General features: G+C 34.4%; 1 protein-coding gene across 3 annotated transcripts in view; it reads left to right on the top strand.

Moving 5' to 3' along the window:
• LRRTM4 (leucine rich repeat transmembrane neuronal 4) overlaps nucleotides 1–16,414 on the top strand; it is a 714,892-nt gene that overhangs the window by 456,953 nt on the left and 241,525 nt on the right. The window contains exon 3 of one of the 3 annotated variants that reach the window (XM_032410592.1): nucleotides 1,662–3,145. The exons of the other annotated variants lie outside the window; for them this stretch is intronic. Within the exon in view, the coding sequence (XP_032266483.1) occupies nucleotides 1,662–1,679 (18 nt within the window). The 3' untranslated portion in view covers nucleotides 1,680–3,145. Of the gene's footprint in view, nucleotides 1–1,661; nucleotides 3,146–16,414 lie in introns of those variants that run through there. 3 annotated transcript variants of the gene reach the window in all.

Genomic DNA, 16,414 nt, shown 5'->3' on the forward strand with positions numbered 1-16,414 from the left:
AGACCATGTAGGTAAACGTGGACTTACACTCTTACCCAACAATAATTAGGTCCCCTTCTCCTTCCCTGCTGGCATGGTATCAGAGGAAACCAGTGGAGAGGTAGGACTTTCACCACCACATTGGTACTGACTAGGTGTCAGTAGAGATCACATGGGGATCTGAAACTTTCACCCACCATGATTCAGTAGAGACCACATAGGGATCTAGAACTTTCATTTCCATCCATCAGTAATGAGGAGCCACACCCTTCTTAGATGTCAGTGGAGACCAATAAGGGTACCTAGACTTCTACACCCATCTGAAATGAGGAGGAAAAGCAATACAATGGGGCAAAGATAATCTATTCAACAAGTGGTGTTGGAACAACTGGACATCCACTTAAAAAATAAATCTAGACACAGACCTTAAACCCTTCACATACACAAAAAAAATAATTCAAAATGGGTCATAGAACTAAATGTAAAATCAAAATTATAAAACTCCTAGAAGATAACATTGAAGGAAACCTTGACGACCTTGGATAAGATGATGACTTTATTTTTATTTTTTTAAGGTGATGACTTTTTAGATATAACACCAATGACAATCTATGAAAGAAATAATTGATAAGATTGTACTTCATTAAAGTTCAAAAAACTTCTTCATAAAAGACAATGTCAAGAGAATAAGAAGACAAACCATAGAAGAAAATATTTACAAAGGATACATATGATAAAGAACTCTTCCAGAGTATACAAAGAACTCTTAAAATTCAACAATAAGAAAGAAGAACCTGATTTGAGAATGAGCCAGAGACTCACCAAATAGACACCTCACCAAAGAAGATATACAGACATAAATAAGCATATGAAAATATGCTTCACATCACATGTCATCAGGGAAATGTAAATTAAAAGATACCATCACACATCTATTAGAATGGACAAAATCCAGAACACTGGCAACACTAAATGCTGAAGAGGATGTGGAGCAATGGTAACTCTCATTCGTTCCTGGTGGGAATGCAAAATACAATAGGCACTTTGGAAGACAGTTTACCAGTTTCTTACAAAACTAAAATACTCTTACCATATGGTCCAGCAATTGTGCTTTTCAGTATTTACTCAAAGGACTTGAAAACTTATGTCCATACAGAAACCTGCAAATGAAAGTTTATAGCAGCTTGATTTATAATTGACAAAACTTGAAAGTAACCAATATGTCCTTTAGTAGGTGAATGGGTAAATAAACTTTGGTATATATAGACTGTGAAATATTATTCAGTGCCAAAAAGAAATGAGCTATCTAACCATGAAAAGACATGGAGGGATCTTAAATGAATATTAGTAAGTGAAAGAGGTCAATCTTAAAAGGCTACATACGGTATGATTCCAACATTTTGGAAAAGACATTCTGGAAAAGGCAAAACTATGAAGACAGTAAAAAGATTATGGTTGCTGCAAGAGTTTGGGGGAAGTGACAAATAGAACACAGAGGATTTTTAGGACAGTGAAAATACTCTGTATGGTACTATAACGATGGATAGGTTAAACATTTGTTCAAACTCATAGAATATACAACACCAAGAGTAAATCCTAATGTAAAGTATGGACTTTAGGTGATTACTATTTGTCAATGTAATGTGTAAATTCACCAATTGTAACATTTTTTTTTTTTAAAGGAATGCATTTCATACTGAAAGAAGGGCAGCATTGGACTCATGCCTACGGTCTCAACTTTCCTGATGGAACAATTGCAATGGCCTTCTAAAGATTTAGTTGTTGTACAGAGACAACAGAAAAATGTCGGAGTCATATCTTGAAATAACTAGTATACATTTTGAAACTACAATAAGTGTCATTGTTTCCTTTATAGACAAAAATCAAGAGGTAGAAGTTAAGAGTGACTCCTTTTGAATTTTATCTTCATTGAAGAATAATTTCTGTGCAATAAATTGTGCCCCTTTATGCCAAAAAGGAAACAACAAAAAAGAAAATAATAGAAGCAGATCAATAAAATTGAAGACAGATAAGACAATGAAAAAACTTAATGAAACAAGGAGTCCTTTGAAAAGAACTCCAGACAAAAAGTTCTTAGACTTGACACAAAAACATAATCTATAAAAGGAAAAAAATCTACAATTATCTCAAAATAAAAGCCTATTAAAAAAAGAAAGAAAGAAAGAAAAAGGCTAGTCACCTTTGGAGGAGAACAGAGAACTCATTTTTTTTTTCTGTGAAAAATAATGAATAATGGGGGAAAAAAAATCCTACCTTTATCCTGCCTTTCCTATATGAACTACAACTGAGTACCCTCATAGTAGAAGAGTAAAAGCTTTTCTTTATAGAATTATTCCAACTCACAAAGAAAGTTAGAATTAGAATATCACCATTTTGCAACCCTCAAAAAATTAATGATTCCAGGCATGGAATATCAGCAATTGTGAACATCATCAAGCAAGCAGGCATAATATACTTCCTGAAGAAAGAAAACATCATCTGTAGCCTTGACAGTCATTAAAAAATAAGTCTAATCAAGCCTCTGGATTCAGCTGCCCATTCTCCGGAAAAACAGAGACACATGTTGAATGGCACCATGATTATGAAATCAGCAAAATCCAGATTGTGAGAGACCCAAATGCCCCAGAATCTTATACTAATAGTGAGAGAAAAATAAAAGATGAAGTGAGAATCTGCAGATTTGAATAGTGATTTAAAAGACACACCACATTTTAAGGGGCGCCTGGGTGGCTCTGTTGGTTAAGTGCCAGACTCTTGATTTCCACTCAGGTCATATCAGGGTTGTGGGATAGTGCCCCTGTCAGGCTGCGCACGGGGAATGGAGCCTGCTTGAGGTTCTCTCCCTTCCTCTCCCTCAGCCCCTCCCCCCTCTAAAAAAAAAAGACGTTACATTTTTAAAAACTGAACAAGATTAAAGTATAGTATCTAAGTATACTTTGATATTAAAACTAGAAAAACTCACAAGAAAGCAATTGCTATGAATGTCAAGAGAGCACTCAATTTTGCAGGGAAGGAGGGAGTTGTGACAGAATTGGGACTCTTGGACAAGACTTCCGGGAACTGGCAGAGTTCTGTTTCTTGACTTGGGTTACCATTACAAGGATGTTCACTTTATAGTATTTCATTAAGCTTTGCATATATTTTCTGTGGGTTTTTTTTTTTTTTAATTAGGAAAGGATTTCATATTAAACATTTTCCCAAATTTAAAAAAGCTTTGAAATCCTTATTTTAAAAGTTTTACAATAGGGGCACCTGGGTGGCTCAGTCTGAATCTTGGTTTGGGCCCGGGTCATGGTCTCATGGGTGGTGGGATCAAGCCCATGTCTGGCTCCGTGCTCAGCAGGGAGTCTACTTGAAGACTCTCTCCTTCTGCCCCTTTCCGACTCATGCGCGTGCTCTTGCGCTTGCTCTCTCTCTCAAATAAATAAAAAAAAAATTTTTTTTTAAGTTTTACAGTATACCATTATAGGATATGCAATATTTATATATAACTATTTTCTATATTAGGACATTTTCCTTCTTTCCAGTTTTTAATTATCACTAATAAAAGTACAGTAAGCATACTTTATATTTTAAAATAATCTTGAAATATTGTGTTACTGTTTCAACCTCAGGCATGCTGGTCCTTTGCTTACTGCCCTCAAAGTAAGGAAAATATAAAACTGTAATGATCTGGGGGCGCCTGAGTGGCTCAGTCGGTTAAGCGGCTGCCTTCGGCTCAGGTCATGATCCCAGGGTCCTGGGATCGAGTCCCGCATCGGGCTCCCTGCTCTGCAGGGAGCCTGCTTCTCCCTCTCCCTCTGCCTGCTTCTCTGCCTACTTGTGTTCTCTCTCTCTCTCTCTGTCAAATAAATAAATAAAATCTTTAAAAAAAAAAAAACTGTAATGATCTGAACATTTGTAGTGTAAGTCTTTAACATTTAAGAAATCATCTCACACTTTATAAGTTGGTTATTTTGGGGGGGTATTTACATTATTACATTTTGAGAGACAAACAATAAGCCAGCTTTATAGTATACAAGTAAAGAGCCCTGTTAATTTTTGAAATGAACTGAGGAGCAAATGAAAAGAATGGTAAGTCCTATCTCTAATGTTGATCTGCCTAGCCTAGATAATTATCCTCCACACCCACCTACTCAAATATGGGAAAGTATAATGTATCTTCAGATTCATAAGGAGAAGAGCTCCTTGCAGATTTGTAGTAGAAGAATTAAAGTTTTCCATGTTTTAAAAATATCTGTTCATTCAATTAAATTGATATTCAGTATACAGAGATGGTGATTTAATTTGTCAATATTATTTACATCTTCATGGCCAATATTGTATACAATATTAATATATTAAGAATAAAAAAACTAATTATGCATTTATTGCTTGAATAATTATGAGCTAATTATACTACTAATGGAAAATGTCTTTCATTGCTGTTAGACTTCAATAAAGATATTTTTTATAATCTTTACTTGGCATTTAGTGTGCAATAAATATCTTCATAAATATAAATTCAATGCTTTCTTGAGAGAGCCCATTTAAAATAATAAACGCATGTGACAATGATCTCATTTAGAAAATATGAGTTTTAAATACTGAATAGATTACAACCTATATTGGTTCCTTGGAATTACTGTTCTTTCATTGTAGCTGAAATTTAAAGCCCTTCTTTCCAAGAAACATTATTTCTGTTACAGCTTTCAGTTACTTTTCAACTTAAAAACACCAGGTAACCATACATTGTGATTGTCTCAAAAGATATTTCTTCCTTTTCATCTGTGTGCTGTTCTATTGGGAGTTTGAACATATTATTAAGCATAAAATGTGTTAGGTGGATACCTCTTAGTATAATTGGTAGAAACATGTTCTATGGCATAATAGGCAATTAGAACCCAGCAAGAAAGAAACCTTGTATACTATAAATTCCCAGAAAATCAATATGACAAAACTGGTGGAAAAATGAATGAGTATTTTCAAATGTATCATTATTGCTATATAATTACTGTAAACAAATACTATCCATAAATCAGGAAAAAAAAATTTTCCCCTCCCGCCACCCTCCAAATCAGAAAAATTTTAAAATAATTAAACAGGTAAGACTTAAGAAGGTTCTAATGCAGCCCTTTAACACATAATAAGGAATAACACTTGAGTATGTAACTATACAGCATATATTAATAATCAACTTTCTTCAAAAATGAACAACTCTTAGAAAAGAAATCGGAAAAAATACCAACAGATCTTAGTGAGTCAGGTTTTCTCTCTTTTATTCAATCATTTATTTATTCATTCAATAAATGTATTGAACTTCTCTGTGTCAGTGTCTGCTGAAGCATACATGAACAAAACTGAGCCCGTGTTTTCATGGACCTTACAACCTAGTGGGAGGAAAAGGAAATGAGCAATGAAATGGACATGTAATAGCCCAGTTGCAAGTGCTATGAAAGAAACTAAGGCAAAACTAACAGAGAAATAAGACAGGATTGGGGGGTGCTATTTTGTATGGGATGATTAGGCCAAATTCTCTGATATGGTGAAAATTGAGTAATGGAAATAAATGCAAAGTAAAAAATAAACCAAATGATGGTGTTAGGTACATGGTTTGAGGGAAAAGCTTCAGGAAGAGGAAATGGTAACTAAGGCCCTGCAGTCTTTGAGGGATAGTGAGGCCAGTGGATTAATGGCTGATGAGGCTAGGGAGGGACAGATCTCAATCATGCTGGGTCATGCTCTGCAAGTTGGACTTCACTCATTAAGATGGGAAACTGTTAGAGATTTTGGAAGAGAAGATACAATATCAGTCTGACTTATGTTTTAGAACTTTCACTCTGGCTTTAGGAGGAAAAGTACTGCAGAGTTGGGGAGAAAGTACAATGGTGGAAGTAGAGAATCTGGGGTTAGGAGCCAAAGGCAATAATCTAGGCCTAAAGTAATGGTGGTTTGCACTAGGGCAGTTGCTTTTAGAGAAAGTAGAAAGAAACCAGATTCTTGAGATCCTTAAAAAGTATTTTGATTTGCTGAGGTATGAGATGTGGGGTATAGAAAAATGAGCAGTTGATAATCATGCTAAGGTTTGGGGCCTAAGCAACAGGAAGTAAAGAGATACAATTGATATGGACGAGTAGAAGGAGATAGATGTTCCAGTAGAGATGTCATGGAGGCAGATAAAAATAGCTCTAAATTATTTTTTTTATTAATAAGTATATTAATTCACACACACGTAAGGGGAAAGAGAATTAGGAATGAGTCTGGTATTGTCTGCAGACATTCATTTGGGGATCATCAGACATACGGTATTTAAAACCATGAGACTACATGTGATTACAGATACAAACATGCATTAAAAAGAGGTCTGAAGAATAAACCTTTGGGTTGTGCAATATGTCCTGCCCCCTGAGTAATACATGATCTATAGTAAATCATCATCTACCCAATGTCTTTTGCTATAACAATGTCTAGTGCTAACCACGTGGGAAAAATTAGAGTATAAACTAATAAATGGCCCTAGGATAATCATGATCTACTTGGAAAAGGAAGTTAAGTACCTACCTCAGATATTATAGCAAAATAAATTTTGTGTAGACTAAATAATTAAAGATATAAGGCCATGGGACAGCTCTAAGAAATGGCATAGTAGATTTAGATACATAAAAATGGAAAAAAACTGGCATGTCAATGAATATCATAAAATTCAAAGTAAATGGCAAACTTAGAAATATATACTTTGTAATACAAATATCAGAAAAATAGCATTTTATATGTTCTACATTATACATTATAAATTACACTCATATCTGGAGGAAAAAACAAATACCCCAATAGAAATATGGGTAAAGAACATTAATAGTTTATTTATAAAGGAAGAAATGAATAGCATGGTCTAATAAGCCTCTCAAAATATTTACATCGATAGTTACCAACAAATTGCAAATTGAGAGAGATGTCACATAAGAAAGTGGCAATATTAGAATCTGGATGGTGTCTGAGCTTTGACAGGGTAACAAGAAGAGTTTATAAAATTGCTAATAGGAATGTATATTGGTACAAGTTTTCTGATAGGTAATTTGGTATTACTGATCAAAATTGTAAAGATTGCCGACAATCAGTGGCCCAGAAAACATCTTTTGGGACTTTATTGCAAGGGAATAATGTTATTTTTTTTAAGGCAGCATTTGACTGATGTAATTTTATTTTCATAACATTGAATTGTTCATTATCAAGGATTCATTTTTGGTTATTGTTTGCTTTTTAAAAAATGTTTTGATATGTGGACTCATCTGTCTTTTTTTTCATCCTCTATCAATTGAAAACTATACATCCTGTTTTAAATACTTATATTTATCATCTTTAAGATTTTATAAATTTAAAATTAACTTCTAAACATTATAATAAAAACTTTTCAGCAAGTATTTACATTTTATTGCTTTGTTGTTAAATCTGTGATGTTTGACTGAATATGAGTGTTCATTGTTTCATATTACATTTTTTTAATGAAATGAAATTAATTTTTTTAACAAAATGAAATTTGAATTTAGGATTGTTTTATGAATGAATTTCACATACTAAATTCTAGGTACCAATTATTACAACAGTCTTTATTAGACATTTATACTGTAATTTTACAACTGTTGAGTTGTTCATTTTAATCTCATTTTGTTTGATGTGTCCCCCCTCCACTGCCCATCCACATACCCTCAAGTCCCTAGGGTTCTTGGTCACCACTGAAACCTGCTCTGTCTTATGGACTTTGCTTCATTACCGTTGGCCTCCTTTTCTAATGTTTGAAGGTAGATGATGAAACAAATCTTTCTTCCACTCTAGAATGTTTCATGTTATTATATTTTTGGTTATTGCTTGTTTATAATTTATTTGTTCTCTTCTTCAGGAAGTCTAATCACCATAGATTAGACTTCTCTCTTGTGTCTTCCTTATCAAATAAAATCTCTTAGAATTTTCATCTCTGACTAGTAGGGTCATCAAATTTGTGCACTAAATCACGTATTCTACTGTCTGCATGAATGCTCTGATTTTATTGATTATGAATATTTTAATTCTCTGTGGTTTTCTTATGTTTTAATCTTTCCTTATATCAGCAACCAGGTTTTATTGTGTTCCTTTTTCAGTCTGCTTTCTTTTGATCAACGTTATGGTCATTGTTTTCCATCTTTGATATTTTCCTCTTGTTTTCTTAATTTATATTTTCTCATTATCATTGAAATTACGAGAGGCTGACTTGAGAGGGAGTTTCTCGTATCTTCTTTCAATCTCGTCTCATAGAATCTAATATCCAAGCAAAATTCTGGAAGATTTAGTCACGTGAATGATTCCTTTTTATCTTACATTCCCTTGGGTTTTTTCAGAAGACCTTTAATAGATTGGGGGAAGGTTAGAAAGTTGATCTCAACTTACATTTTTTTTCCCCTGGAAATCCTCTGATTAATGTTTTTAAGTGGTTTCTGACGTATGATTTCCATTCATACTTTTGGCTTCTGATGTTCTACTTCTGCATCATTGAACACTCGCCAACTTTCTTAATCTATGTCCTTTTCATTTCTCAATGAGTCATATGTTACCTTCTGATATCTCTTCTTTCCTTAAGTTTGCTTTGGACTTCAGGTTTAAGTGTGTTTGCCTTTCCTTTTCCTAGCTGAATGCTAAACTCTCTGAGCCAACACCCCTATTATTCATGCAGAGCTTAATATAGGTAACACCATAAATAATTGCTATCTATTTTGAGTAGATTCTCATCAAAGCTGATACGGGTGTGAGGTGAACAAGAGTTTATTTTATATATTTTTACATTATTGCATGTTTATGTTCTATAAAATTGTGTAACGGTTACTAAAAAGAAGAAAAATATAGGAAATAGTTGAAAAACTAATTTGCCATTAATTCTATTGATAATTTTTATTCTGTTTATGAGCAGTAATGCTGTTTCTCAAATGGAACTTCAGTGAACTATCCTTTGGATATTGGAAATAGATTTTGTTAAAATCCACATGGTATGAATTGGCAAACATGCTAAAATTAATGCAATGCACTTTGTAATTCAAATGTCTTGATATTTGTAATGTTTCTTTTACATGTCATTTTAAAAGACAAACAGTCGATAAAAGATCAAGCTAGATGGAATGATCCTTTAGACAATTTACTGCTGACTATAATCATTTAGAAGGCTCTTAGTGATTCAGAAAGCACGTTATGTGCTCAGAGCTGATCTTCACTGCTAGGATTGATACAGCCATGCCATTTGTTAAAATATTAAACCGCCTCTATCCGGGTTGGTAAATAGCTTTTACCATGAGCTTCCTGAGTGGCTACCCACCCATTCTGCTTCTGCCACCTGGCTATTGAGATTAGGAGCACTTCAGTGCTTCTAAAACCTTTTAATCACTGATGCATGCATGTATTGCAAATTAATTTTGGCATGCTGTGACTATTCAGTCTATTACATAAGCTATTTTTAAAAGCATTTTATATTCTTTTGATATTCAATTCATCTTCTCCAATTTTAATATCTTTTAAAAAAGCCTCAGATTAAAGCATGTATCCCCCATTAAAAATTGAATCTTGCTCTTTCATAGCATTTTCTTCACTATGAAGAAGGATGGGAATAAAAAGAATTGACCTTACATTGTCTGTGTCAGAAAGGGAGCTTTACATCTAGTGGTGTAAACAGTCCATAAATAATGCAGGGGAGAAGGCAAGGGAGGAGGGCCATGGGGGAGGAGGTGTGAGATATGGGCATTACAGTGATTACTATCATTTTTCTAGTTCCAAGTAATGTGACAGATATCAGAAGATCAAGGTGGTTAGAATTTTAACAGAGAGAGACTTTTTTCCCTCTGCTTATCTTTCATTAAGTTAAACTATATATTTTCCTTCAAATTAACATTTCCTGGAACATTTACTAATATTCACAGACATATCTAATATTTATTTTCATTATATTTATAAATATTAAAATCTACTTTTGAATACTTATATATCCCTACAGTTCAATATTATATTGTGAATTGCCCCCAAAACATAATTTTAGTTCCAACAAAAATTTTTAAAACAATACTTGGGTTAATATGTGTGTATGTGTACATGTGTGTATAATACACAAACAAAAATGCGAAGAGAACTTTATCCACTCAAAATTTTAATTTTTATATGATAAACTGCTTTTCAGGTTTTATAGAAGAATTTACATTATATGGCATAATAATTAAAGTCGAGTTTGATACCAATTTTTTTTTTAAAGATTTTATTTATTTATTTGAGAGAGAGAATGAGAGAGAGAGAGAGAGAGAGAGAGCACGTGAGAGGGAGGAGGGTCAGAGGGAGAAGCAGACTCCCTGCTGAGCAGGGAGCCCGATGTGGAACTCAATCCCGGGACTCCAGGCACTTAGTATTACTTTGGTTGTAATTTTGCAATATAATTTAAAAGATGGCAGAACTCACTTGCTATAAATCATTATAATAATTTATGTTTTTTTCAAGTGCATTTGTGGTATAGCAACTACTCTCATCATCATTGATATGGTTAAAATCAAGCATTTAGGAATGCCTGGGTGGCTCAGTGGGTTAAGCATCTGCCTTCAGCTCAGGTCATGATCCCAGGGTCCTGGGATCGAGTCCCGCATCGGGCTCCTTGCTCGGCAGGGAGCCTGCTTCTCCCTCTGCCCCTCCCACTGCTTGTGCTTTCTCTCTCTCTCTCTCTGACAAATAAATAAATAAAATCTTTTTTAAAAAATCAAGCATTTAGAGTCTAGCATACAAGTAGTTGATTCTCAGCTTCACTTTCCAAGCTGCACAAAATTTTCAATCTCTCTGAGCCTCATTTCACTTATCTGTAAAATAAGGAAAACATATTATCTACCTCATAGGGTGCTAGTGGGGATTGGAAAGGATGATGCATGTGAAGTGCTTCAAATAGCCCCTAGAACATAAATGTTAGCTATTACTATTCTCAAGTAAATCAAAAAATTCTTTCTTTTGTAGTGCTAATTACTAAAGAGCATTCCACAGAGCATGCACTAACATCATTTAATCCCTAGTGGCATTACTTATCCATGGCAAAGAAAATAAAATTTTGTTTTAGGCAATGTTTGTAACACATGGCTTAAGTTTTAGAGCTGGGCATTTGTTGTTCCCCATTATATAGCCTATATTTTGACTTAAGTATGGGGGCATGAATGGTCATAGCTTGCTTATTTAGCAAGATAATTTATCAATATTTGTGAGAAGTGACTTTAATCTTTGGGAAGCTGGTCTAAATAGGGTCTCCTGCCAAGTATGTGTAGAATACTTGTTGATGAAACAACATTTAAAATAAGAAAGGAAGAAATGATCATCACCATGTATATGCAGTGGTATGCAGTGGAGGTGGTTAAGTCTCTGTAATATTATATTATCCCTAAACCAACATTCTTCAGTGGCTTTATATCTACTTTGTACCATAATCTCAATCACCCTGGCCCTTTGCCTTTAGTCATTCACAAAGCTCTTATACAGTAGAGAGGAGAGAACAATTTCAGTCTTTTTGGCACCCAATATTGCTCAAGTTCTGAAACATAGGATCTGTTGAAATATTGCTGGAATTTATTTGCATTCTGATTGTCCAGGGGGAAAAAAGGAACACAGATTCAGAATATGAAAAATAAGAAGGAGGAAGAAGAGGACGAGCGGGAAGAGGAGGGGAGAAGGATAAACAGAGGGAGAGAGAAAAAAAAAAGAAGGGGGAGGGTGAAAATCGTTGCCATTTCTAAGAACTATATTGCAAGAAAGAAGAAAGAGATTAATGGTCACCACTGTGTGAGTGGGGATTGGGTTTCTCTTATACCCAAATACATGCATCGAACCTCCTCCAAGATTTTTCCTGTGCTCATTAGAGGTAGAAGGGCCTAGTGATATTAAAGTAAGAAAGATTCAATATTGTGATAAACAGCAGTAGAGGGGAATTGGATCTTGTAGTTATCAATAAATCTATTTCAAGAGATTATTTGAAAGGTATTACTGATAGCAAACATTTGAAAGAACTCATAGTATTTTTTCTAGGAAAATAGTTGTGATCTATTAAGGGGTCATGAGTTTTGCCAGGGAAACGAAGCATTATAGATCTTTTTGTTAGCCAAGATTTTTAACTTTTAGAACGTGACATAAATTTCTACTGATTATGGATGGACTGATTTCCTTATCACAATTCAAAATGTGAAGATATTCATGCCTTAAGTTGTTGTAAGCCTTAGAATTTCAAAAATATGGATCAGTATTCTTTTCCATTCTATTTGAAATGTAAAGGTATAATTTTTCAAATTGATTACTTCTGGCAAAGATTCAAAAAAATATTATCTGCTTGCATTATCAGTAAAAAAGCTCATTACATTTCAAACAAGCTATATTCTAACCGGCTTTCCAAACATCCTTAGGAAACAATGTGCTAGACTAAGTGCTTAAAATATGTCCCCATTAATGGAATTCCTGCTATCTACATTTACAAACATCTGAAATCTGGGGGTTTTATATTTTTTGGAGTGGCTCGTCTATATTAGCTCATTTAATCCTCAAATGAGAAAAATGTTAAATTAGTAGAACATGTTTTATTACTCCCTAGGTGAGAAAAATGATCTAAAACAAAAAAGAGAAGAGGCTACATGGGTTACTTGCAGTAATCAAACTAGTAACAAATACATGTGTTTTTCCCTTTTTCTTTCTTTTCCATTTTTCTTTCCTTTTTCTCTTAAGAACTTGGATTTTGTTCTTTTTATTCTAAAATCTTTGCAGCCAATGGCATGAATCTGTGTGACAGGTCACTGCTATTAGAATTTATTGCAGTAGTTAAGTGCACTGGTTATCTATACTGCATAACCACTCTTAGCCTTTAGAGGATTAAACCACAAAATATATTTTTCTTCACTTTGTAGGTTAGGAGAAAGTTTTTTCTGCTGATCTCACCTGGCTTTACTCATGCAGCTGCATTCATCTGGCAAGTTTGGTTAAAGGCTGGCTTAGTCGGGATGGCTGGAATAATTGGGGATCTTTCTTCCCTGTGATCTTTTTACTCACAGTGTAAAAAATGTTATCTTTTTTTCACATGGTGACAACTGGCAAGCCCAGATATGTAATCATTTATCATGCCATGCGTGTTGATATCCCTATAGCCACGATAGTGTGATTCTCAAATCCTTTCTTTCGTGGCGACTCTTGGCTCCACCCTGTGAGGCATGTCTCCTTTACCATAAGAAACCAGCCTTGTTTGAAGCTGAGTGTCTTCTCAGGCTGCTGCTTCATGGTCATAGAAAACTGTGGGGATAGTTTTTTTTTTTTTTTTTTTTTCATTTTGAACTGCTTCTGCCCCTTTTAATTCAATCTGATACTACTCCCTTAAAAATGTTGTGTACTTCATAGGTTTCTTGTGACTGTTGTTTATACTGTGCCTCAAAAGCCGTATCCACAATTATTTCTGAAATGAACCTCTCTCTATTTTGGGTAGAGTGTTGAGATGATAGAGCCTTTGAGATTCCTAGAAACTATTTTGTCTAGCTAATTGTACCTCCATAGTCTTTCTACAGTATTAACAGAGGATTGTAAAGTCACACTAGCTTAATCCTTACTGTGAGTCCATTTTGTGAATCTTACTGGTGGGAGAGACTGGAGGAAATACAGTTTTCTTTTTGAATAATTTGAGTCCTGTGCCCTCTATTTTTACTCTTAATACCACATAGAAGTTGAAAATGTCTACCTTAGTTCAGCTTTCTCTCCTTGTACTTTAATACATGCAGCTAAAAAGTTTTACAATATCGAGCCTGGAGGTCTTAGAGTCACGAGTTCATTAAGCACATTTTATGTTTTCCAAGTAACCACAGGATATGCTTCCCCAATTATTTCACTACTGAAAACACAGATCCACCATTTTTTTCAGTCTCCAGTAACAATTTCTTCCCCTTTTTTCCAGCTGCCGCCATTTGCCTGCCATTCTCCCAACCTTCACCAACAGCCTCCTTGACAACTATCTAGTCTTTGCCCACCCACTACCTAGTACCAAAACCCGTACTATATCTTTTTAAATTTCTATTACATTAGAGACTCACTTCTGATAAAATTTTCTGGTCAGTTTTTCTATTGCTTCATAATGAGTACCATTAATGTAATCATCGATAATTGTAACCGAGTTTGTCTCTCTTAAAATTGATTTGCATGTATTAGAAACAAGAAATTGGCTTTATCTGCAACTGATTTAATTTTTATCACTAGGTTAGCAGTATAAATACATGCTAACCCTTTTAAATAATTATAGTGTGCCAGGCATTGTGCCAAAGATATAAATCCATTTTCTCATTGTATCTTCAGAATAGTTCCTTCAATGAGACCCATAGTATCATTTCACTGGTAGGTGACTGAGGTTTAGGAAAGGTATGTATCCTTCTCGATGTCAAATCGAAGGTAATAAATTTGGGATTCAAACCTTATTATTCTGACAGCAGAAACAGTACTCTGTTTGCATATTTCAAAGATCTTTGGGGGCTTAATAATGATAAGGGATAACTATAATCAGGGTCAGTACCCTATGTCTTCTTTATTTGTGAAAGGGACAAGCTTAGTATACAGTTGTATGTTCTTGAATAAATCGTATTTTATAAAATTCAATACCATCCATTTGTTAGTGGAGCTATCTTCTGACTATAACATGTCTAAAAATTCAGTTTCCATATTTCATTCAAGAAGTTTTTCACATAGCACTGTGAAATGAACAGCAGATTGGGGCCTTCCAAGGTGTGAGATTCAAGACTGGAGCTGCAAATTCACTCCATTTCTGTGACAAGGTTTTCCTCTTTTTTTCATTTAGAGACTCAGATGGAACAGGGTGGGGTGGGGGTGGGGGACGATACACTAAGCGAAAAAGATCAGAATTAAAAACACTTAGAGAAATTATGCTTTACCACATTCAAACACAAACCAGTGTTAAAATTAGACTAAAACATTGCTACTCCTTATGAGTCCTTAATTTGCTTTCTTGAAAGGAAAAAAATATTATAATTATCATACCAATTGTTTATATGCAAATTATAATTTTTGCACTGTATCAGAAGTCTTAAACCTTTTAAAGGGCTTTAAATCTTCTCCTAATAATTCTATTTTCCTATTTAGTTAGAAAGCTATCTGAGTTAAGGTGTACCTTCAGCCTAACTTCTTCTGAACTATTAGCAATTCAGAACTTAACTTCAGGAAAGAAAATGCACATATTTCTTAACATAATCAAAACCAAGTGATTCTAGAAATTGGCCTGGATGCTTGGCTTGCCGTCTGTATAAGGAATGGAAGAGTCTGATTTTTGCCTTCTGCTCAGAGGAATGCTGTAAGAAGTCTGAGTCAATAACCATCATGAGTTAATCCATACACAGCAGTCTAGCGCAAAAGGTTATCCAGACACAGATATGATGTGGCAGCTACATGGTTTGTTCTCTGAAATGATGTAAATGAGAAAATTCCAGCTATTAACAAATAAAAAAACCCTCGGGAATCCTTCAGGTATCAAAGAGGGCTTTACACCCCTCCTGTTCTCTTTTCATCTGCTCACAGTCAGAAAAAAAATCAAAACAAAAAACAAAAGCAATTGAGAGCTCAGAACTCTATGGCTAAGTGATAATACACTTTTGAACAAAGAAAACAAAAGCATTTTCTGGGAGCTATTTTTCATCATATAACAGAAATTAAACGTTTAAAATAGAAACTAGATTTCAAAAACATCAAAATGCAAAATAGTTCTTCCAGTGGTTTCTTACACTAAGCAATTTGTGTATCATATCTGTAAGTAAAAGTCAGGTACATATTAATTTTAACATACATGTAGATGAGCCAGATATTTAAACTTGCATTAATTATATGCAAAATATATTTACATATCAACATTTCATTATGATTATCTGTTCACATCTTCTCTCTATTGAGCTAACACTTCTTTTTTAAATAAAGACATTTCCTGATATGTAGTCTTTCTTTTTTTTATTTATTTATTTGAGAGAGAGAATGAGATAGAGCATGAGAGGGTCAGAGGGAGAAGCAGACTCCCTGCTGAGCAGGGAGCCCGATGTGGGACTTGATCCCGGGACTCCAGGATCATGACCTGAGCCGAAGGCAGTCGCTTAACCAACTGAGCCACCCAGGCGCCCTGATATGTAGTCTTTTGATCATTATGCAAACTTGCTGAATATAAGTAGAGGGATTCTCCTATTCTGCAAACTGTTAACTGTTAATCAAATAATGAGATTAGAAGACTGTTCATAGAGTCATTTCTAAAATTGTCTTTTACACTCATCATTTATTTTTCTTGTTAGATGTTTTTATTTTTACCCAGGGTTGAGGGAGGAGGAGCAGAAAGAGAGGAGTTATTTACATAGACAATGTATTTAGTATAAGTAGGCTATGACTGTGTTGT

This window comes from Phoca vitulina, unplaced genomic scaffold (assembly GCF_004348235.1).
Source record: "Phoca vitulina isolate PV1807 unplaced genomic scaffold, GSC_HSeal_1.0 scaffold12, whole genome shotgun sequence".
Lineage (NCBI taxonomy): Eukaryota > Metazoa > Chordata > Mammalia > Carnivora > Phocidae > Phoca > Phoca vitulina.